The sequence below is a fragment of the Girardinichthys multiradiatus genome, chromosome 5 (genome assembly GCF_021462225.1).
Source record: "Girardinichthys multiradiatus isolate DD_20200921_A chromosome 5, DD_fGirMul_XY1, whole genome shotgun sequence".
NCBI classification, from domain to species: Eukaryota; Metazoa; Chordata; class Actinopteri; order Cyprinodontiformes; family Goodeidae; genus Girardinichthys; species Girardinichthys multiradiatus.
Genome location: NC_061798.1, coordinates 34,532,486 through 34,555,283, shown reverse-complemented (window position 1 = coordinate 34,555,283; position 22,798 = coordinate 34,532,486). Strand labels below are relative to the sequence as shown.

General features: G+C 35.8%; 1 protein-coding gene across 1 annotated transcript in view; it reads right to left on the bottom strand.

Annotated features, from left to right (window-relative positions):
• Window positions 1-22,798, bottom strand: part of tusc3 (tumor suppressor candidate 3) — a 91,019-nt gene that overhangs the window by 27,008 nt on the left and 41,213 nt on the right. Inside the window, exons 2-6 of the mRNA XM_047366837.1 lie at window positions 22,220-22,389; window positions 14,354-14,471; window positions 12,770-12,910; window positions 9,441-9,581; window positions 8,410-8,499 (exon numbers count right to left, since the gene is read on the bottom strand). Coding sequence (XP_047222793.1) covers window positions 8,410-8,499; window positions 9,441-9,581; window positions 12,770-12,910; window positions 14,354-14,471; window positions 22,220-22,389 — 660 coding nt within the window. The remainder of the gene's footprint in view (window positions 1-8,409; window positions 8,500-9,440; window positions 9,582-12,769; window positions 12,911-14,353; window positions 14,472-22,219; window positions 22,390-22,798) is intronic.

Genomic DNA, 22,798 nt, shown 5'->3' with positions numbered 1-22,798 from the left:
ATTTCTCCTTTCATTTTGTCCCGGAAACAAACCATGCCATACCCACATATTCAAAATCATTGAACAGTGGCAATGTGTTTTGTATTTCCATAAAGTAAAGGAGATAGATTAAAAATTAATATAATAAATCTAACGCTTGTTTAAAATTAACAATGTAATTTCCTGAAAAGATGTATTACATCCTATTTCCAATTTATTTTGGCTCTTATCCCTAATTGGGGAAAGCTGGCTTGTGAAATATAAAATTGTGTTGCCTGATTACATCACAATAAGTCAAAGAGACCTCCTGCTATTAGATATTTATAGGATTTATAGACACATATTTCTTCTGAGCAGATCATAAATAAATCACTGTTTGCAAAAGCAGTGATTTAAAGTTGTAAAGCGTCACCCTGACGGTTACAAATTAACACATGTTCATTGTGAAAAATCCTGTAGCAGAAGGGTTCGAACAAATCCGGTACAAAACCAAAAATTTTAAAAGCTGTAGGGATGAAATGGCCAACATCCAGCGACAACAATAAATGAGCTAAAAGACCATCTTTTAGCATAGGTTTTACCAGACAGCGCTCTGTATTATTGTTATGAACTTGCATTTTACATGCTAATGTAATATTTATCCAGCTGAACAGAGTGTCCAGGCATCAGATAGTTATAACAATACCATACCAAAGCAATCTGGGCTTCCATTACACCCTAGTAGTGCTACAGGATGATCGGCTCCAAGCTACGCCGCATTGATGAAGTAATTTATGCCTAAGGAGGCCCACTTAAGTATTGAGTTCATAGAAATTAACATAATTTTCAGAAGCCTGACATCTGTTTCAATATTTTTTTTATTGATCTTACATAATATTCAAATTTTCTGAAACACATAATTTTGGGTTTTTGTCTTCTGTCCCCCTAATCAAAGCTATGAGAAATATAACCAACATAATATCACGAGTAAGAATGTCACCATATGGATCAGTTATTTGCTGGTGTTTTCTTTTGAGTTTTGTAGTTTGTTACTTAAAGACATTTTTGATAAAGAATAAGATAATATGAACCTTCTGTATTTTTGGTGATCATTTTTTTGTTATATAACTATTATGCAGCAATGGGTAGAACTTTCCTAAACAGATTGAAACATGATGCCTCTTCATTTTAGACAGGCTGAGAACAGTTTAAAGGCATTACTTAGATCTATACTAGAGATATGTTGGGTACATTTATGCCTTAAAGCCATTCCAGTTAATATGATGGATAATTTTCTTTTTCTGCTTTTACATTTTAGGTTAGAACATTTGTTAATTGGGATAAAACAAATGTTAAAAAAAAGTCCAGTATGCAACTAAAAGTCAATCTAAAAGTTACCATATGCAAAAATGTTTGAACAATATTTGTTTTCAAAATTTGAAATCTCAAATTGAAGTACATAGGTAATGTGCATGGATTTGCTTGCAACCCACAGACAACCCTGTTAGCTGTGAGGTTTTGTGGTGAACACAACCTCACAGGCGGCTTTGAGGCGGTTGTGAACATGATTAGTATTCTAAGAGCTTAGTTTAATCAAGACCCAAGCTGGCATAAGAAATCTAACACAATCACCTGCTGTGAGGAAAACATGCATAGGTAGAATTTTATTAGTATGTTTCAAAAATAAAAATGTCAAGAATACATTTATTTCCAGACATTTGATCAGCACCTTGAAAATTCTGTGTTCATGGTCTTTTCTGAGGACACTAACATTTAAATATTTTTATAAAAACTACACAAGAAACCCATTTGTGAAGATTTAATGGGAATTAGATGACTGCTCCAAAGTGTTTGTATAAAAAGCTTTTAAAAGAGTAAGGTTAAAGCTATCTACCAAAGCTTGCCTACCAGCTCTGACAATTGGTTGTCAGGGACTCCTACAGTATGTCAAATTCTGCCGGGATACATTTAAATGAAAACACACTGACAGAAGCATAAGCTCCAACGAATGTCATCCTACACGGATTACATGGTTCCAACAGACTGAAATCTAACTCAACAAAGCTGACACAGGGTATGTTAGCAATAAGGGATATTTGCCCTCCTTTACTTCTTTTAGTTGATTATTTTTTATCTAAAACCAACCCATAGTAATGTCAGTGTTAGTATAAGTGTGGGCCGATAACCTTTACAAAAGCCATATTCATCCTCTATGGTGTTTTTGTGTATAAAGTGTGTCCGAATTTGTGCTTTGTGTGTGTTTTGGTTGATAAAGGTCAGGAGCACTCAGACAGGAAAAGGGATAAATGGAAAAATCAACAAAGCAGAAAAAAACGGTGAGGAGAGGGTAAATACTATGGAGAAGAAATACATAGTGGAAACATACATAATTTATTCCAAAGGGTTGATTTATAATGGCTGTGTTCAAACGTCTATGATGATGGGAAGATATAAGAACGGAGTTTTCCAAGTTGTCGAGGACAAGAGTGTCAGTTAAGTTAAAACTTATGATCACAAAGAGAATGATCTACTTGGCAAAAAAGGAAAAAGGTAAGGGAAACATCTAAATATTCATATTTTGCTCTTTTAAAAAAAAGAAAAGGGGAAATAACTGTTGGTTTACTAAATTTGAAGAAAATATTGTCTACTTTAGGGATTCAGGTGATATTTCACAATATCATCATCTTCTGACTGTTTATGCAATGCAATGCTTTCTATTAAGATTTCAGTGGAGTCGGTCTGAAGTGTTTTTTCATCTATATTTCCGTTGAGATGTCACTCATGAGAAATGAGATGACTACTATTTCCTCAGTAGGCTCAGTTATACTACTAAATTTGATTGTTCGATTGTTTCTAGCACAGCTAGAGCGCTGGTTTAATTAAAAGGTTACTCTGATAAATTAAAGTTAAGGAAGACCATTCTACCTCTATCCAGAGTTTAAGCAACAAAACACTGCAATTTTTCAACTATTCTTTAAGATGACATTTATCAGAAAATTACTAGAAAAACTATGATCGTGGAAAACAAACAATAGTCATATGTGGGACAGTGAATGAGGCTCATAGACCAAGAAGTGCACTTTACCAGTGCTGTGATCAAAATTGCAATGTACAAATGTTTGCAGTCCATGAAAAAAAAAATAATAATAAAAAGCATACCTCAAAACATAGAAGTCAAACCAGTAAACACAGGGACTCTTACTGTAGCACTATTTTTATTTGGCTCATGCTCACACTTATATGAAGCGCAGTTCTTAGGGTTACAGCTTGGTATAAAACCACCTACCATTATACAGTGTCCACACAGCCAGTGCTGATGTTATAGCCAAGTTCAGAATGGCTTGGAGTAAACCTTCCATATGCGTCTCAATAAATTAGAAAATCAAATTGAAGCTTTCGCCGATTATGGCGTACAGTTAATGAAAATTCCAAATTCAGTTTCTTAGAAAATTTAAATGTTACAAAAGAGATTGATTTTAAAAAAGACATTTTTAATACGGAAATGTCAGCATAATGAAAAAGTTTGTCCTGAACTGTACATGATATTCGCTTAGTATTTGGTTAGGGCTGCATTTAAATAAATGACTGCACTGGTGCAGCATGGCAAGGAGGTGATTAGCCAGTGTCTCTGCTGAGGTGTTAAAAAAATTAATGTTGACCAATAGTGTCTTTCAGCTTGCCTTCACTGTTGCATTTGTTGTCTGTTCTTCCTCCATACAATAACTTTTTGCCAGTCAAGCCCGTGGTCATCAAGCAGGTTGGTACAGTATTGGTACTGTTGGCACTGTGGGCAGTTATCAAGTCGTGCTGGAAAATGAAACTAGCTATCTCCATAAAGCCCGTCAGCACACAGAAGCAAGTGCTTTAAAATGTCATGCTAGATTTCTGTGCTGGCTTTCGACTTGACAAAACGTATGGGACCAACAACAGTAGATGACATGGTTTCCCAAAATCATCAATGACTGTAACTGGGACCTCAAACAACTTGGGTTCTGTGCCTCACTGGAAAGTCAGCGTAGTTTCCCATGATTGTGCGGGTTGACATTTATGTAAAAAAAACTAATAAAAATTTTAATAGTTTTATTATAGTAGGTTTTAATATTATTATTCTCTAAAAAAGTTATTTTTAGTTAGCTGTAGGCCATAATTAAACTTAAGATGAAGCTGAATGTATAACAAATGTTATGAATCTATGTGTTTCCCTTTTCTTTTTTTTTTCTTTTTATTTGACCACTGCAATGAATTAACTTTTTGATCACACAATTTACTGAGGTACACAATTACTTTCTGCACTCACATATAATCCATGCATTTTTACACAGAATTAGATACACAAATCTACAATTTAACAGCGACTGTTATGATTGTGTGTTTTTGCATTCGGAATGTTCTGTCCGATATACTTATGTTATTTTTAAATTGATATGTACCACTGCCTCTCTCTGATTTGGACTGCTACTGAAGTCTGTCAAGCCCACCCATGTCCACTTTTTCACACACTGAAGGTCGTTGTTCACAACTGGTTTGATGGTCCAATCCTCGGATCAAGTCAGGACTGTATTCTTCCCATCAAGGTAGTCACTGCAGCTGCTTAAATTCCTAGACTTGTACTTTGCAGAAGTGACATTTCATATGAGCTTGGTGCCGTCACATTTTAAAACATTGTTACCTAGAGACGAGACCAGAAATTTACTTCAGTTTAGGTTTAAGTCAATTTTCCTTAAACATAGTTAAGCATCTCTGTTATTTATGTATTGTGCCTTTTGTTTTTTTTTTAAACCAGATTGCAACAAAGCAGCCATGTTCTTCTCCATTTATTTAATCTCTTCAGCAAACTTAATAAATGAGGTCAACTTCGGTCAGGTTTTGCTATCTGGTTCTCATTAATATTCACACCAATAATCCAGAGCTGAGGCTGAGCTGAATTGTAACACAAACATTCAAATATGTTGAAACAGAGTACCACAGCTCCATTTGCAGAGCAAAGTACTCTCCATCTACTTTGGAAAGTCAACATTACTTTTTAATTGTGCCTCTTGAGGTTTAAACTCTTTAACAATTATTATTTTGTCTAGAATGGCAGCAGTTTGGGTCAGCAGAAGTTTCAGCAGTTCACACAAAAAAGGATGAATAGAATGTTATGCATATGGTTGTAAGTTATGCTTCTCCACACAATAATGGTTTCAGCCATTTTTGACTTGGGGTATGATTTTTTGCAGATACATTTACAGTTAGTGACAACCTAATGGCTGCTGGCTGAAGAAATACCTATCCGTACCAAAAAACATTTTGTGGCATCATCATTTTGTTAAGTTCACATAGAGAACACACAACTGTTTCCTCCTCTCCTCCTCCAATGAGTGTGTGAGTGCTGACTGTGTAACAAATTTCTGCCTGTCACATTTGTGTATAGCTTTGTTACAGCTAACCTCTCCATGTCCCATTTTGTGAGTGTCTAAGCAAAAAATGAGCAAGCGGTATTTCCATGGCTGCACAGCATGACACACAGTAGTTTTATCTACTTTGTTGTGCCATTTGTCAGTTGACAAATCCTTTCAATACAGTCTACCTGGTTTCGCTTGCTCGTCATTTTAAAGGAATTACACTGTCTGGGAAGATGAAGGGATTAGAGAAGTGGGTGAGAGACAATTATATAAAAAAGCCAAGGGAGGAGTACAGAAAGGATAAGATGAGTATCTTTTCAAGATTGTCTGCACAGTTGAAGCTATTCACCATCAGAAGACAGACAGAACAAGAGAGAAATGATTGAATATGGCTAACCTATAGCTTTTTTTTAGTTCGCTAGCATGTACCATACCAGTGCACTCCCTGTCATCAAGGTGGCTGCAGTGACGAAGAAACTCAAAATGTAAAGCTGGGACTAGTGTGATGAGTTTTACAGACTAGTTTTACTTTTAAAACAAGACACAAGTCTATCAGTTCACATCCACTAATTGGGTCTTTCATCAGTAAACTTCCGCAAGCTAAAACTGTCCACGTTTAATACTGAATTAATGCACAATACCATTAGAGATGCTACAAAAACTAAGGTTCAATTGAACTTTGATTTCAATTGGGTTTGTTTCATCTTTCCTTTGGTTATTTTCTGATTGTTGGATATTCAGTGTCCCCATCACTGTTAACCAAATAAACTATATATTTTTAGAAATACAGTACAAAACATCTGAATCAATCAAGGTCATAAATTCATTAAACACAGTTATATAATATAATTCAAACGCTTGTTAATTTTGATCATCAGGGCGTACACATTAATAAAAAAACACAATCAAATAAGAATACTATATAGGACTTACAAAAAAATATTTTACATAAACATTTTATGTTGATCCTACCAAATACAAAGAAAATGAATGCAACTTCAGAATTTGAAGGTAAAAAGTTTGACGATTACTCTGGTATTTAGTAAAGAAAGATGGATTTGGCTTTACAACTGACCCAAAGGTTTAGACCAATTTAATTTTAGACAGTGAGAGGAAAAGTTTGTCTTTTTATGCAGTGTATGTAAATATGTATTTAACTGTAAAATCACCGCATATCCAATATATGTTCAACTTGTTGAACAGAATTATAGAATATTCATTTTTTTCCCCCAAAGAAAACACTTGGCTATATGTTTTCGCAATATTATATTTTCAAAGCCGTTCTAAACAATAATTTGATGTTTGTTACAGTTGTAATGTGCATATAACGTGCTTTAATTTATTATGTGTTCTTATGTAATCCTAGACTCATTCAGACATTTCTAAACCTGTCTGAACAAAATGTGTTTCTGCATGCTTGGTAAGAATTCTTGTATGACCTGCTGACCAAAGCATTCAACAAATATATAGCTATAGTTTTTATAACTACTGAATTAATTTCTGCTTATATCTAAAAGCCAGTTTTAACACTTGACTAAGCTTTACTGCTGCCATCATCACCCTGTTCAGTCATCTGGAGGGAGGAACATGGAATTAAAATAAAAAACGACAGACAAGCAAGCAAGAATTATTCAGACCTGCTAAAAACACAATTCAGTATAACAATTGCAGTATAATGCGAAAATGGCAGGAGATGCAAAAGAGGGAGCGGAAATTGAGACCAAGAAAAACAGAAGAGATGAAGAGAGACTCAGGGAGCAAGTAAAGACAGGAAGAATAGAGAGGATATGCAGAATTCACAATGTAAAAAGTGTTAACAAGCATGTGGGAGTTGCAACCATTGTGTATCCAGGAAGTTGTAGACTATATAGTAAACCACAGATATATTTTTAATACCTTCTTAGCTTATGATTTTGCTGTAGCCAATCTTTGATTTTACAAGTGTTTCAACAGTGCAATACAAATAACAAGAAATAAAGTTAAGATACTGTAAAGATGTTTACATTTGATCTTTATAAAATGACAGCTGTATAAAACAAAACCAAAAATGTCTACTTGTATTTGCACTTGATTGATTTAATGTGGAATTAAAAGTATGGTCACATTTCCTTTCGGTTATACATAACTCTGAAGTGCAGAAGTTGGTATGATACAAAACAGTACAAAACTGGTTCAGCAGGAAAGCAGCAAACAGCCAGACTTGGCTGGGTGTAGGAATGACAGGAAAGAGAAGAATGGGGGAAGGCTAAATTAAAAGCCACAGTGGATAACTGTGTAACCTATCATCAAAAAGTTTGAAGAATGATAGAGGCAACGTCCTCTGATAAATAGACTGCTTTTGACAGTGCAAGAAAGAAGTGCTGGGATGGAAAAAGTGAAGAGGCAGGAATGAGGTTGAAACTTGTGTATGGTATGCGCATGCCTCTGCTGTGTGTTTGTATCGAGTTCTGCTGACTGTGAATACCAATTTCTTTCAGTTTCTGTGTGAAGTTCATCAAGTGTGTCCACAAAAACTTTACAGCTCACTTGTGTATTTGACCTTGTCCATGACTGACAGTGGAGGGGCTTTTGTGCATCTGAGTATGCAAATATCTAAATAGCACTGGACAAAACATTATCCCTTTAGTTGTGTTTCTAAAGCACTCTGTATTGGTTAGGATTCTTTCTTTAAACACATCCCACTCATTACTCCATCAATATCCATCCTCAATCCCCCTCTTTGTATCTACTTCCCGCAAATAATCATTTTCTTCAGTTTTCACCAGATTTTCATTTTAATTTCACACATGAGTGAACAAACTTAAATGATGACCAGCCAATTCGCTTCTATGTGAGGGTTTGCACACACTGTCAGTAAGTAACATTTGCCTAATAATATGCAGTGGACAAAACAGAACCAAACAAAAATACAGAAAGAGAGGAAAGAAAAAAACCAAAATATACTATAAACATAAATATTGATAAAATGCAAGAGAACGAGATTGAAGCACCAAAGATTAGGTTAAGGAAGAAAACCTATTAAAATAGGTTTACAAATTATTTATATTAAGAATTATTTATTTCATACCACTTGTCCATTCTGAGGATTTTTGTGGGCGTAGGGAGGACCTCGAATGTGATTCCACATCTGTCCAGACGTCATTGCAAAAACCACACACTGTTACAGACATGCAGAAAACAACAAGGAAAAGCAAAAACAACTGTTGAGAGAGCTCAAGTCTGAGGTGAGGTTTAATGAGAATTTAAGATAAGTAAGGACATGAAATTAGGCAATTCTATTATTTGTGTAAATAAAAAAAACTCTAGGTTTAAATTCTAAACAATTTTCTATTTAAAATTCCATAAATTGTCCAGCAATTTTTAAAACACTACGGACTTTTCAGTACAAAACTTTTACCTTATGGCATTTTATTTTCAGTATGTTTCCCAATCATAAACATCTAAGTGTGGAGAGTACCAACAGGCTATTTCACTTTTGTATCCCAGATCAACTCCATTTCAAAATGAATAATGTTCGGACTTATAAAATCTGGATTTATGACTGAATTATATAATAAGTACAGAGTATTTAAAGTACCATTTGTGAGCTTTGATGGCTTACCACATCAGGAAGCACATGATAAGTTAAAACCCCTTTTTCAAAATTGAATGTTTTATTTGTGGGTACTGTCAGCATCTCAAAAACAAAACTAATTAATAAGTTTGACAAAAACAAGAAGTGATATGCGATATCAAAGATAAATGTGTCATTTGAAACAAATCCATCTGAAGCCCTTAAATTTTCATAAATTCTATTTTACTTTCTTTTAGACTATAGAATGAGGACTAATGTCTGGAAATTTATTTTTCTTCATAACTTGTATTCTTATCTTCATACTTATCCAGAAAAATCACAAAATAACATTCAATACTTTTTACAATCTATGAGAACTTTGTCTAAAGATGAGGTCAAACTATTATAAGGAACAGTATTATTACGCTTCATCATTTCTTCAATAAAGGTAATATTTTGCACAGTATACATTTAACTTTCTCTTGGGCATAAGAAGACTTTAAACCTGAAGCTAGTGTGTGTGTGGGTGCGCTCTATTATCATACCAATGCAGCCATGGCCCATCCAGTCTTGTTATATATGAATTCCAAGTTGTTTCTCCTGAGATACAATAAACCTCCAACCAGAGAAACCAACAGAGCCAAAGCAATAGTCCCAGAATAATTTGGAGGACGGAAAACACGGATCTAAGAGGAAGATAAGAGATTAACATATCAGTAAAATCAAAAAATAAAACAATAACTCAAATAGTGACAATTCAAAAAACAGAAAAGGTGACATGGAACCGAGTTTGTGAAATTAAAACATTTTGCTTACTGAGAAAAATCAAAACAGTGGCTCTGCGAAAGACATTAGATTATTTTAATAGATTATTTGTTTGCCGACTGCTAAATGAGAATTTAAAACATGTACTAAATGTTAAATGTTCACAATTCCATAGTAAAAAATGTTCAGCACAGGTTTTACTCTTGAAACCGTCAAGTTACTTCTAAAATTAATTCCAGTGATGTGGCATGAATGCATACATTATATAAAAAAAACTGAAATTCACAAAATACTTTTACTCAAATATAGAAAGTGCTATGTGGAGTAGATTGCTGTTTTATCATTTATATAAGGACAGGATCCTCTCATAGGTTACCCATTGTGAAACAAAAATAAAAAACAGAGCGAGATCTGGTTATAAATACAGCATCTAGGGTTTGGAGGTGCATTACTCTACACAGTATGGGTAACTATCTGTAAAGACACTGACAGTAATCAATACAGGTCCTTCTCAAAATATTAGCATATTGTGATAAAGTTCATTATTTTCCATAATGTCATGATGAAAATTTAACATTCATATATTTTAGATTAATTGCACACTAACTGAAATATTTCAGGTCTTTTATTGTCTTAATACAGATGATTTTGGCATACAGCTTATGAAAACCCAAAATTCCTATCTCACAAAATTAGCATATCATTAAAAGGGTCTCTAAACGAGCTATGAACCTAATCATCTGAATCAACGAGTTAACTCTAAACACCTGCAAAAGATTCCTCAGGCCTTTAAAACTCCCAGCCTGGTTCATCACTCAAAACCCCAATCATGGGTAAGACTGCCGACCTGACTGCTGTCCAGAAGGCCACTATTGACACCCTCAAGAAAGAGGGTAAGACACAGAAAGAAATTTCTGAACGAATAGGCTGTTCCCAGAGTGCTGTATCAAGGCACCTCAGTGGGAAGTCTGTGGGAAGGAAAAAGTGTGGCAGAAAACGCTGCACAACGAGAAGAGTTGACCAGACCCTGAGGAAGATTGTGGAGAAGGGCCGATTCCAGACCTTGGGGGACCTGCGGAAGCAGTGGACTGAGTCTGGAGTAGAAACATCCAGAGCCACCGTGCACAGGCGTGTGCAGGAAATGGCCTACAGGTGCCGCATTCCCCAGGTCAAGCCACTTTTGAACCAGAAACAGCGGCAGAAGCGCCTGACCTGGGCTACAGAGAAGCAGCACTGGACTGTTGCTCTGTGGTCCAAAGTACTTTTTTTGGATGAAAGCAAATTCTGCATGTCATTCGGAAATCAAGGTGCCAGAGTCTGGAGGAAGACTGGGGAGAAGGAAATGCCAAAATGCCAGAAGTCCAGTGTCAAGTACCCACAGTCAGTGATGGTCTGGGGTGCCGTGTCAGCTGCTGGTGTTGGTCCACTGTGTTTTATCAAGGGCAGGGTCAATGCAGCTAGCTATCAGGAGATTTTGGAGCACTTCATGCTTCCATCTGCTGAAAAGCTTTATGGAGATGAAGATTTCATTTTTCAGCACGACCTGGCACCTGCTCACAGTGCCAAAACCACTGGTAAATGGTTTACTGACCATGGTATCACTGTGCTCAATTGGCCTGCCAACTCTCCTGACCTGAACCCCATAGAGAATCTGTGGGATATTGTGAAGAGAACGTTGAGAGACTCAAGACCCAACACTCTGGATGAGCTAAAGGCCGCTATCGAAGCATCCTGGGCCTCCATAAGACCTCAGCAGTGCCACAGGCTGATTGCCTCCATGCCACGCCGCATTGAAGCAGTCATTTCTGCCAAAGGATTCCCGACCAAGTATTGACTGCATAACTGTACATGATTATTTGAAGGTTGACGTTTTTTGTATTAAAAACACTTTTCTTTTATTGGTCGGATGAAATATGCTAATTTTGTGAGATAGGAATTTTGGGTTTTCATGAGCTGTATGCCAAAATCATCCATATTAAGACAATAAAAGACCTGAAATATTTCAGTTAGTGTGCAATGAATCTAAAATATATGAATGTTAAATTTTCATCATGACATTATGGAAAATAATAAACTTGATCACAATATGCTAATATTTTGAGAAGGACCTGTATATAATTGATATGTTGCTGCTTTCTAGCTGACCTTTTCAAGGAAAGCTATTTTGAGCTTAACAATATCTAACAAATGTTAGACAACATAATCCTTTTCTAAAAAAAATAAATAAATAACGGTTCTGGGTAATAAACTGGCATACTTAGGTTTCGTGAGTTAATGGTAATGTTTCTTTAGCCGTATATGCAGAATAAAACATCCCATTTATTCTATAATTATAATCCTAAAGAAAGGGTTTAATAACACGATCTGAACGTTGTCTTACGATATAGATTTGAACAAGTTCCCCTAGTGAAACGTAGAAATTTGGATTTCCAAACTGAACCTACCATGAGAAAATAACAACAATGTTAACATTTACAGTTCCTAATTTATGCAATAACTTCAAAATAAAAATCAAATGTAGCAGTAGTTAGGTCTTTTAATATTTTACACTAAAGTGGCAGAATTGTGAAAGAAGTTCATCAACAGGCTGTCAGCAAGATGTTTGGGCAAAGTCTGCTAGTACATATCAAGCCTTTTTGACCATACACTAGGTTGTGTGCTATGCCATTACCCATCCTATATTTTTGACAGAAAGTGAAACCATTCCAACCAGATTATATTTTTATTCTTGATTATATTAATTTATTAAGTTATATTTAAGGAAGTGAAAAATATGCCTAAACCCTCTAATCTGAATGTAAATCCCTCTAAAATAAAACTCAGTCAAACGTTTTTTTGTAACCAGCACCAATAAATGAGATTGTGTTGGTTTCTGTGTATGTGGAGACCTAATTAAAAAGACACTTTAAAGCAATACAGACAGTATTGCTTTAAAATGTATTTTTAATTAGGCAACTATCAATGTAAACTTGAAGTAGATAGGGATCTTGTGAATTTACCATAGTTAATATTTAAAACTGTGGATCGCACGACTTTCATCCAGATTAGAGCATGGTTACTTGCAATTGCGAATATGCAATTTTAGTATAAGTAATTGATTAGGTTATACCTGAACATCTGTGCGATCAGCAATCCACTTGGCCAGCTGCTCCGAGGCGAAGCCGATCCTCTGCAGGTCAAACGTATCAGCCCTTTTAGGTTTTCCCTTTGCAGGGAAATGCATGAAAGTTGGAGCACTATTCATGTTCAACTGAAAAAGAAAGGAAATAAGCATCTGATATTAAAAAAACTAATTTGACAAAAATAGCTAACATAGCAAAAATAAAGCATTTAAATAAATGTACTGGTTGTAAAGTTCTTGACTACCGATCTTTGTTTTTTGTCAAACTGATCTTGGAATTGCTATTGCTTGGCATCTGTTATTAAAAGTCCAGTCATTTCCTCCTTAGCCCTAGTAAGAAGCTTCTGATTTTGACTGTGGTTCAGGAGCTGCCTAACACAATTAAATGTGACAGTTGTGGCCCATGTCCTGGATCTGTCTGTGTGTGATGGGTGTTGAAGCACTGACTTCTGCCACAGTCCACATCTTGTGAATTTCCTCCAAACTCTGAATCAGCTTTGCTGCATATTTTCCTCATCGCTGTGGATGTCCTTGCTGCATGAGCACCTTTTTGTATCACATTTCTACTTCCAGTAAACTTTCCAATAATATGCCTGGATTCAGCAATCTGAACCACCAGGTTCTTTAGCAATTAGCTTTTCCGGCTTATCCTCCAAGTGGAGGTTGTCAACGACTATCTGCTGGAACAACTGTTAAGTAAACAGTCTTCTGCCTTTCTTTAAGTGGTCTTACATAATGCTCTAATTTTCTGACAGATTGTATGATAGGTTTTCATAAGCTGTTAGAGAAACTTTTTTAAATTAACACAAATAAATGTCTGAAATATATTCCTCTGCATAATCAATCTGTATGAGTTTAACTCTTTAAGCAGGATTTCTGAAACTTAACTTTTCAATTATATTTTCCGATTTGTACCCGTATGTAGGCTTTAAGTTATGTAGCATACTGGACAAACTTCTCTTCAAGGTACTATTTACACAAACGTTTATAAACGCACCTTAAAAACTTGGGGCAAAAAAAAACAAAACCTACTATTCAATACATTCCTATTAATATAAACATTCAGTTTCAGGTGAAAACAATAGAAATTCAGGTAATTTTTCAAGTGAAGTTTTAAAGAATAAAATTAAATATGTAAAGACACACATATTTAAGAGCAGGAAGGAATATAAACAAAATGAAAAAACATGAAACACATGCACATGTCTGATTTAAACTGTAATAGAAACTCGTCTGTGTCAAAAAAAACTTGTTCATTTCAGAAAAAAAACAAAAGAAATCACAAAAAAACAAGACATTTTTAAAATGGAAAAGGGAAATAAAGGGTTCTTAAATAACGAGCAAAAAAAATAACCATGTCACAAAATTTCTCTGAATCTAAATCACTACAAGATATGGAAGAAAATATCAGTGTATTTAAGAAAAAAGTATTCTAAATGTTTAATATATAAAAAAAATGAAAGATCAAAAGCAAAATTTAGTTGTATGCCTCAAAAACAACACAAAGACAACTTTTGCCGTTTAAATGTTTTTAGGATGCAAAGAATTTAAACTGCTGACAAAACTGCCTACCTGCTGAAAGACATCAGCTCCTTCATCGTAGTCGACAACGGTGAAGAAGAGCTTGTTGGAAAATGCAGATGAATAACGCCAGGAGTTTGCCAGTACCTGGTATTCTTCATTTGCTTGTCTAGAAAACAAAAGGACAATTACAGATAAGTAAGTAATTCCTCACAATAGTTGGGGCAGCTGTTGGGATTAGAACTATGATCCTAAATGGCCGTTAGTGTGTTTCCAGGCTTCTTTTCAGTTTTGTCTGCAAGGAAATTTGTTTTGCAGCTATCACTATTCTATTTTAGGGGGAGCGGGTATTTTAGTGACAAAGGACCAGTACTGTTTCAGAAGCCAATACTGTCACAACCAGATGGAAAAAATGAGCCTTGTTTACAAACTGCTCAATTATTTTCCTGCTGCCTTTGAAAGCTTTTGTGGGAAACCGGTTTTGCTTTGTGTTTAAAGTTTTTTCTTACTATCAGGCTCCATGTTCTACAGAATAGACCATTTAGATTATTATCGGCCATGTCTACAGCTACCGCAAAAGGAAATGGGCACACAAGGACAGGATCAGAAAAGAGAAATATAAATGAGAAAAGATAAAGGAAGCAAGATAAAATTATTCATCTTTGGCAGCATTACTACACTGTGTATCAGAAATGCCTTTTTAACCTTTTAAAGCATGTATTGTTGTTAAACTTTCCTTTCTAAATGTATGTACTGTGTTCTTTCTTTTCAGTTTGGTAGTTTTTCATGATGACTTTGCTGAGTGGGAACTCGTCTGTCAGGAAATGTCATAAATTCGTGGTGTGATGTTATATTCTTTTAGCTGCTGATGATGTTAGGGTGGTCACTTTGAAGTGTCAATCATAATAAAAGTTAGAATACATGTAAGCAGAACTCTGGCTAGCAGTGTGAAGGACAACAGAATTCCTCTCCCCTTATAGTTGTATCTACAATTAAATTAGGTTTATTGACAAAATTCTAAAAAGTTCAAACTGTTTAAACCATTGAATAAATCTATTATTACAAGCACTTTATACAAATTCAATACTAAATTCTACTTTCAATGGCTACTGCAGTCTCAAAATTATTCAAGCCCATGGATAGAGTTTTAAAAATTCATGCATTTCAAAATCAGGTATGGTTTCAGGCACACCTGATGCAACAAGGGCTTCGTTAGTACAACCAGATGTGTTTGAGATATAATACCTTAAATAGCAATTTCAATAAGTCAAACAAATTGTCTTAAAACCTCAGAGGTGACACACAGTAACACAGACACACATACATAAACTAATGGTGACTGGAGACCATTGAGACTAGGCTAGGCTGTGGTGGGGATTACTTTCTGTTGCCCTTACTAGGGCTATCTCACCAGGCGGGATGGCAATGTGGCTCCCTTCCTTTAGTTATTTTGAGTCCAAGCTGCTGTAGTCTCTGATGCATCCCCTACAGGTCAGGGGTGGGGAGTGCGAGTTGTCCCTTCATCGGTTCTGGGTGAACAACATTTCTACCTGTGTCTCTTAGGCCTAGGGCTTGCTGCTTCCTGTGTTACGGTGTGGGCCTATCTGTGTCAGACATATGGATATCCTGTGGGGGTGCCTGGTCTGTCTGCCTGGTGCTGCTGAGCCATTCAGAGGTTAGGGTTACCTGCCATGTGCTGTTGTTAGAATGAGAAGGGTAAAAACCTTTGTACACTTGGCGCCTACCTACTCGGCACCACCAACTGACAAATCTGAACACACCCTACTCCACACATACACATACTACAAATGGCTGAAAGTCAAACAATTTCAAGTTTCTACTTCATAGTCATCAATGTAGTTAGGGTACCATGTTAATATGTGCTTTTTGTAGAGCAACATTTCCCTGACACATTCAGGCATCCATCTTCTCCATATGGTATGCTTGCAAATCCCAGACAGAACACGTGGAAATCAAAAAACAAAATATTCAGACCACTAATGAGACAGCTGTCGTACCACAGTATTAGTTTGTCATGTTTAGCTAGGTCTAAGGATTCAGAATTACAGCAAAGCATATGGAAAATGAACAACATTTCATTTGTGTTTTTTATGTGAAAAAGGGGTATGCAAAACAATAATGTTGGATCAGATATAAATACCTTATCGAGTTATGAAAAGTTTAGGATTAGGTTAAATGTATTGAGTCCACAAAGATAAAGAGCAGTGTCAATGCAAACCACATGGGCCACATTTAGGGGTCATCCACTGACAAGATGCAACTTATGTAAAGAAGGGTGTTTTTTTATATAGATATCTCTTTGATAAAAAAAAAAAGAAAAATGTTTTACAGCCTTGACCAAAATAGTGCCCCTCAATATTTTACATCTGTTTTGCATGAACGTTTTGCTATACTTCTGTACTCTAATGGAAGGGGTTTGTATCTTTGAGAGAAGCTATAAACTATGGCTGTAATTTATCTAAATATGCAGAAACATGGGAGGAGCAAACCCAAGTTGCATTTATAAACTGAAATTGAAATGTGAGCAATGTGGGCAAAGTACGTTTGCAGAGACAGACGATATTTTCTTGCTGGAGATATTTTTATGTGCAGTTTTACCTTTGTCTCTATATGGGCCATTAAAAATTCCTCTTTCACTTCACAATTTTGTTGACAACATCCAATGAGTGACAAATATAAAACAGAGAGAGAGAGAGAGAAAATATCCAGTGAGCGGCAGTTCTGTGGCCACAAATGCCTTGTTGATGCCAGAGGTCAGAGGAGAATGGCCAGACTGGTTCGAGCTAATAGAAAGGCAACCGTAACTCAAATAACCACTCGTTACAACCAAGACCTGCAGAAGAACATCTCTGAACGCACAACACGTCAAACTTTGAGGCGGATGGGCTACAGCAGCAGAAGACCACACCAGGTGCCACTCCTGTCAGCTAAGAACAGGAAACTGAGGCTACAATTCACACAGGCTCACCAAAATTGGACATTAGAAGATTGGAAAAACGTTGCCTGGTCTGATGAGTCTTGATTTCTGCTGTGACATTTGGATGTTAGGGTCAGAATTTGATGTTGGTGGTGGTGTAATGGTGTGCGGGATATTTTCTTGGCACACTTTGGGCCCCTTAGTACCAATTGAGCATTGTGTCAACGCCATGGCCTACCTGAGTGTTGTTGCTGACCATGTCCATCCCTTTATGACCACAGTGTACCCATCTTCTGATGGTTACTTTCAACAGGATAACGCGCCATGTCATAATGCACAAATCATCTCAGACTGGTTTCTTGAACATGCAAGGTGTACCTAATAAAGTGGCCGGTGAGTGCAGAGTCTGATTCAATGTTAGACAGTAAAAAAAGATGGATTTTTACAGTGTATGTAAATATCTGGTTTTAACTATATATGCAAGAAGTCAATTTATAATCTTCAATAGGGAAAAATATATATTTTAGTGTTAGTAACAATAGCGTACAAGCAAAACTAAACAATATTTAAGCTGCTATAACAATGCAGGTAATGCCTTTTTACATATAAATAGCTATTTTATAAATGTTTTAAATCTACAAACATGGAAAGAAGAATGCTTTAGGAAACAAGAATGTTTAACAACATGTAAGCCTGTTGTACCTTTCTGGAGAGAAGAGATGACATATGATGAATTATATGATTCATGATAAATACCTTATATAATCAAGAGACTGATGAGGCACAAGAGTGGCTGATTAGAGTGGGAAATCAGGTCAAAATGGACAAGAACAGTGCTGATTTCATAAACTAGTTTAATGTCTCCTTGGAGACGCAACTATGGTCAAATATAATGTATACACTAAATAGCCAGATTGTGCTTAGCAAGTTTGCTTTACAAAAACACACAAATATACATAATACTCCTGAAAAGAAGATAAATTCTCTGTGTTTGTCATGTTCACTCAACCTGAGCTAGATATCCTAACAGCAAAACAGTCAGGTTTAGTGGCAAAGGTGGATTTATCACAGATGACTAAACAGGAGCATTACTGCAGGGTGGACTGCAGAGCAATATTTTTTTGTTTCAAAGTAGTTAAAGATCTTCATTTTAAAGAAGCTTCAAAAGTAACTAACTGAAAGCCTTTAAGCTTTATCCTTAATTAAAGCTTAAAATTATAATTTTTATTTGCATAACAAACAAATAGATTGGGAACACTGCACACTACTCTCATTTATAAACATGAACTCCTCTTCTACATTAGGCAAAACCTCTGTTGGTGTCAAACCTTTTTATCACCATAGTATTAAAAAATTCCCATACTATGATTTCTGAGCCACTTTGGCTTAAAGCGAGCATTTGGGGGTCATCAAACAAACTCTCTGTGGACCCTAGGTGCAAAAGAAACAATCTGGTTTCTTCAGTCCACAAACGTTTGCACAATTTTTCTTTGGACTGTCAATGTGTTCTTTAGCAAATTGTTCCTTTTTAAGCAAATGTTTCAATTTTTTTCTTTTAACGACAGGACTTTGCAGGGGCTTCTTCTTGATAGTTTGGCTTGAAAAAAGCATCCTATAATTAATACAGTACTTGCAGGTTCTTTGACCACTCTGTGACTGATCAGTGTTTGACTCTTATTCCACATCTTTTAGGTTTTGTCTGCCATTTTAAAGCATTTGAGATTTTTCATTGAACCTGTAATATTCTATAGCTCTTTATGTCCTTTTTTTTACTTTCCAATACCTTTTTATTCTACCTACACTTCTCCTCTGAACTAAGTCTGCAATGACACATTTTACTTGGCTTTTCAGAGAGGAATGCTTGACAGAATGAACTACTTCACTGATTGAACTCCACACTGCTGTTATTTTGAAAATGCTCCTTTCAAGTAATGATCCGGGAGAACTGAAACAGCAGCATGCATGTCATGACTTTTGGGCTCGTTGGTTTTCCATCTAAAACAGTCAGATTGGTTAGTGCTGTTTTATTTCCCCTTGTTTTATCTCCATTAAACATTGGGCTTTATGTATTATTTTTTTGCCGTCATATATAACCATTGTAACCTCTTACTTGAATCTGATCTCTGGTTTTTAAACTTCACTGTACTGGTTTCATTGGCTTTAACAAACTAAACATATCTGTATGTTTTCATTTTTATTACATTTTTCCTTTTGGTCCCTTCATTCATTTATTATCCTGTGGTCTGTCATATCCACGGTGTTTCTCCACTAAAGACAGCTACGGTTCCGATAGTGATTCCATGTTTGACGTTAAATGCATCAACAAACACTACAACACTGCTTAATGCAACAAATATTGACACAGTTTACCCAGTGTTGTGTTGGAGAGCACCAGGATTTTTAGTTTATCTATATACTGGGGCTCTATTATTTCAGTGATGAGACAAACATGGATGGAATGTTAGAATTTGACAAATAAAACTGAATCTACTGTATAATGCAAAATAAAGTAGTCTTTGTGAATTAGTCCAACAGCTATGGGTTTTCTACTTGCTTTCGAATAAAAAAAAAAAAAAAAAAAAAGTCAGACCCCATAGGCTGCTTCCCCTCCCCAACTGTTTGATGTGACATGTTTAATGCTTAACCAGCAGCCATGCGGCAGAGACTTGCGCTGAAAGCTCCCGTAGTACTTGTTATGTATTACAACATTAAAGGCAATGTGCCGAGTTTATGAAGCAGGAGAACAACTCTGTTAGCTTTTTCTGCATGTTTCACTGCCCCACTGTGCAAACACAAGCTGTGCATTATCTGAACACTTTTTAAAACAGGAACAGTGCCCTGATCATCCCTGGTAAGTAAGTGAATGGAACACAATCAAATCACCTATGTTATACTGATTAAATATAGAAGAAAATTGAAGTTTAGATCCAAAAAGTATTTATTTAAAAAAAAAAGGACAATTTATTTATTCTTACCTTGTGCAAGAGTCTTTTCACATGGAAATTTAAAAGAAATGACACAATTTGGAACACACTATTTATTAAACTTACTTGAATCTCAAGACAACTGTGAAATAAAATAATCTACAATGACAAGATGAATATACTGTATACTTTCTATGTCCTTAGAATTTATTTGGGGGGGGATTTGGAAAAAAAAGTTGTACTTAATGGGTCTTCTGCAACTCTCATTCTATTTTATTAAGTTTCGGCTGTAAAAAATGAAAAAGGTATGAAAGGGTTTACATGTGTATAGCTGCCAACTCCGCACCATCAGGAAGGATGTTTTCAATGGGAGAACTGAGGTTTATAGACAACCTTCAAGTCAAGCTTTCATCCTGGAGATGCTGTTTTTTTCTTTCAGAAAAAATACCAAATCAGCAGTAGTCTTAAAAATAGTTGCTCACATTAACTGTTGGATTAGAAACCCATTTTAAAATCAAGTTCATATCAGTAAAGACATTTTCACATAGATTTAGAATTTTGTTCAGAACCACCTAAATGATGTGAGAATCATCACTCATAAGCACTGTTTATATAAAGGTGAAATTGTATATATTATGAATGGCTATTCCCATTTCTTCTTCTAAGCACACATTGAAATGCCTTTTCCTAGTACAAACACATACTCTCTAGTGTGTGTGACTGAGTGATTTTCTCTGATTAGATATTATACATGTTATTGAATGCTGTAATTAGGATGAATTTTAGCATTGGAATTGTATAACCAGCAGACACAGAGCACAGATCCCAATGAATTATGTGAGGAAAATAATTGAATAATTCCATTATGGCAGTGGTTAACTGAAGCTGCTTTAAAGACGTTGGACAGCTGCAGAGCTTTCTCAGCTCCAAGAACGGTCCATTGTGCTGAAATTAAATTCTTACCACTCATAGCACTTTCACTGGTTGATGCAGAAAAGAGCACAATAGTTTTCCACTCAAATCTGTAGTCTTCTTTTTTCAGATTATATGAAATCCCCTATTAAGGCATAGGTTGTATGAGAGCTTAACATTCTACGTATTTTAGGTCAACTGGTGATTCTAAATCATTGGAATGAGTGTGTATTGCTATCTGTGCCTTTAAGTTAGCCCAGTGAGTGAAAGTCCACCAACTCATAATAAACAGGAAAAAGGGAGATTTGAAAGCAGGTAAGGTAATATATTTAAATCAAAGATAAAACCTAGAGACTGTCATATATTGCATATTTCAAGTGTTTTAAAGTCTCTGTGTAAGTGTTATAGAAATTTTTAGTGCCTTGCTTGATTTGCTCTTTGATACTCTACAGGAACTGACAAAAGTAATAGAACCCCTCAGTGTTGTTCCATTCTTCTCTTATTTAGTCTTAGAGTAATGGTTTCTCAGACATCTCCTTGCACCTGTGTGAGATAATATGTATGCCACACTGTTAAGATTATGTCTGGGACCTCATCTCTCTGGGTCTCATGAGAGTTACATGGAAAACTGTTGTAGCTTATAAGGAGAACCTTTGCTTTGTCTAGTCAGAATGATTTGGCAGCACTACTGAGCACATCTCCAATGCTGTAAAATCCTTCTCTCTTGCGAGATTAAAATAAAGCTGATTCTGAGTGACAATCATCAGTCTCTGGATACGAATTTTTCTACAACAGTATGTAAGTGGGTAAAACTTTGTCTCAATGGCCTTATTTTGTGGTATTTATTTATTCACCTTTGGCAGTGTGACTAGCTGGAGACTTTTTGTTAAAAATGTCAGTGTAACCCACAGGTTAATGTTACATAAGGCCACTTGCTGCAGTATCTATGGCATACATGATTTTACGAATTTACCATATGTGCAAAATTAGTATGTCAAATATCAGCAGATTTCCAGCACAGCTGTAGGTATGTGTGAAACACTTGAAAATGTACAGTATTCACTGTTCAAGAAAGCAACAGCCGCTACAATAAGGGATTTGACAGTTGTTTCTGGCGTTGCCTCCACTTTTGTACGTGCATACCTGCAAACAGAACACTGCCTTTGAGGCTGCAGAGCGGTGAACATGACGATAACAGAGTAGTTCCTGGGTGGGGCCTTGACGAAACGGCGGAACTTGTCCCCATTCATCCGGATGACAGACCGCCGAGAAGACCACTCCATCATCTGTTCAACCTTTTCAGACAGCAGGTTCTAAACACAGAAAAAGCACACAAACAATACTTTTAGTTAAGATTCCCACATACTGTATGTGCAGTTGGGTAGGTACAAGGTGTACAATGAGCAAAGCTCAGCTCACAAGTCAAGTCTATACACGATTCTATAATTTTACTAGTAAGATGAGCTGCAATTTTAGCAATATTTTGAGACAAACAAAAAAGTGTCCCTTTTTTGCTCATTTGTGGTGTTGTTTTGGCACGTTTTACTAATTAAACCGTTTTAAGTAGATCTGCACAATATACTGAATCGCAAATAGTTATTCCAATAACAGCGTGTGCGGTATTGCAATCACAGAGGACTACTATGATACAATATTTTATAGGCTATAGTATTTCAGCCACCAATTCGTTTGACACTCAATTCCATTTTCTTGATCACAATG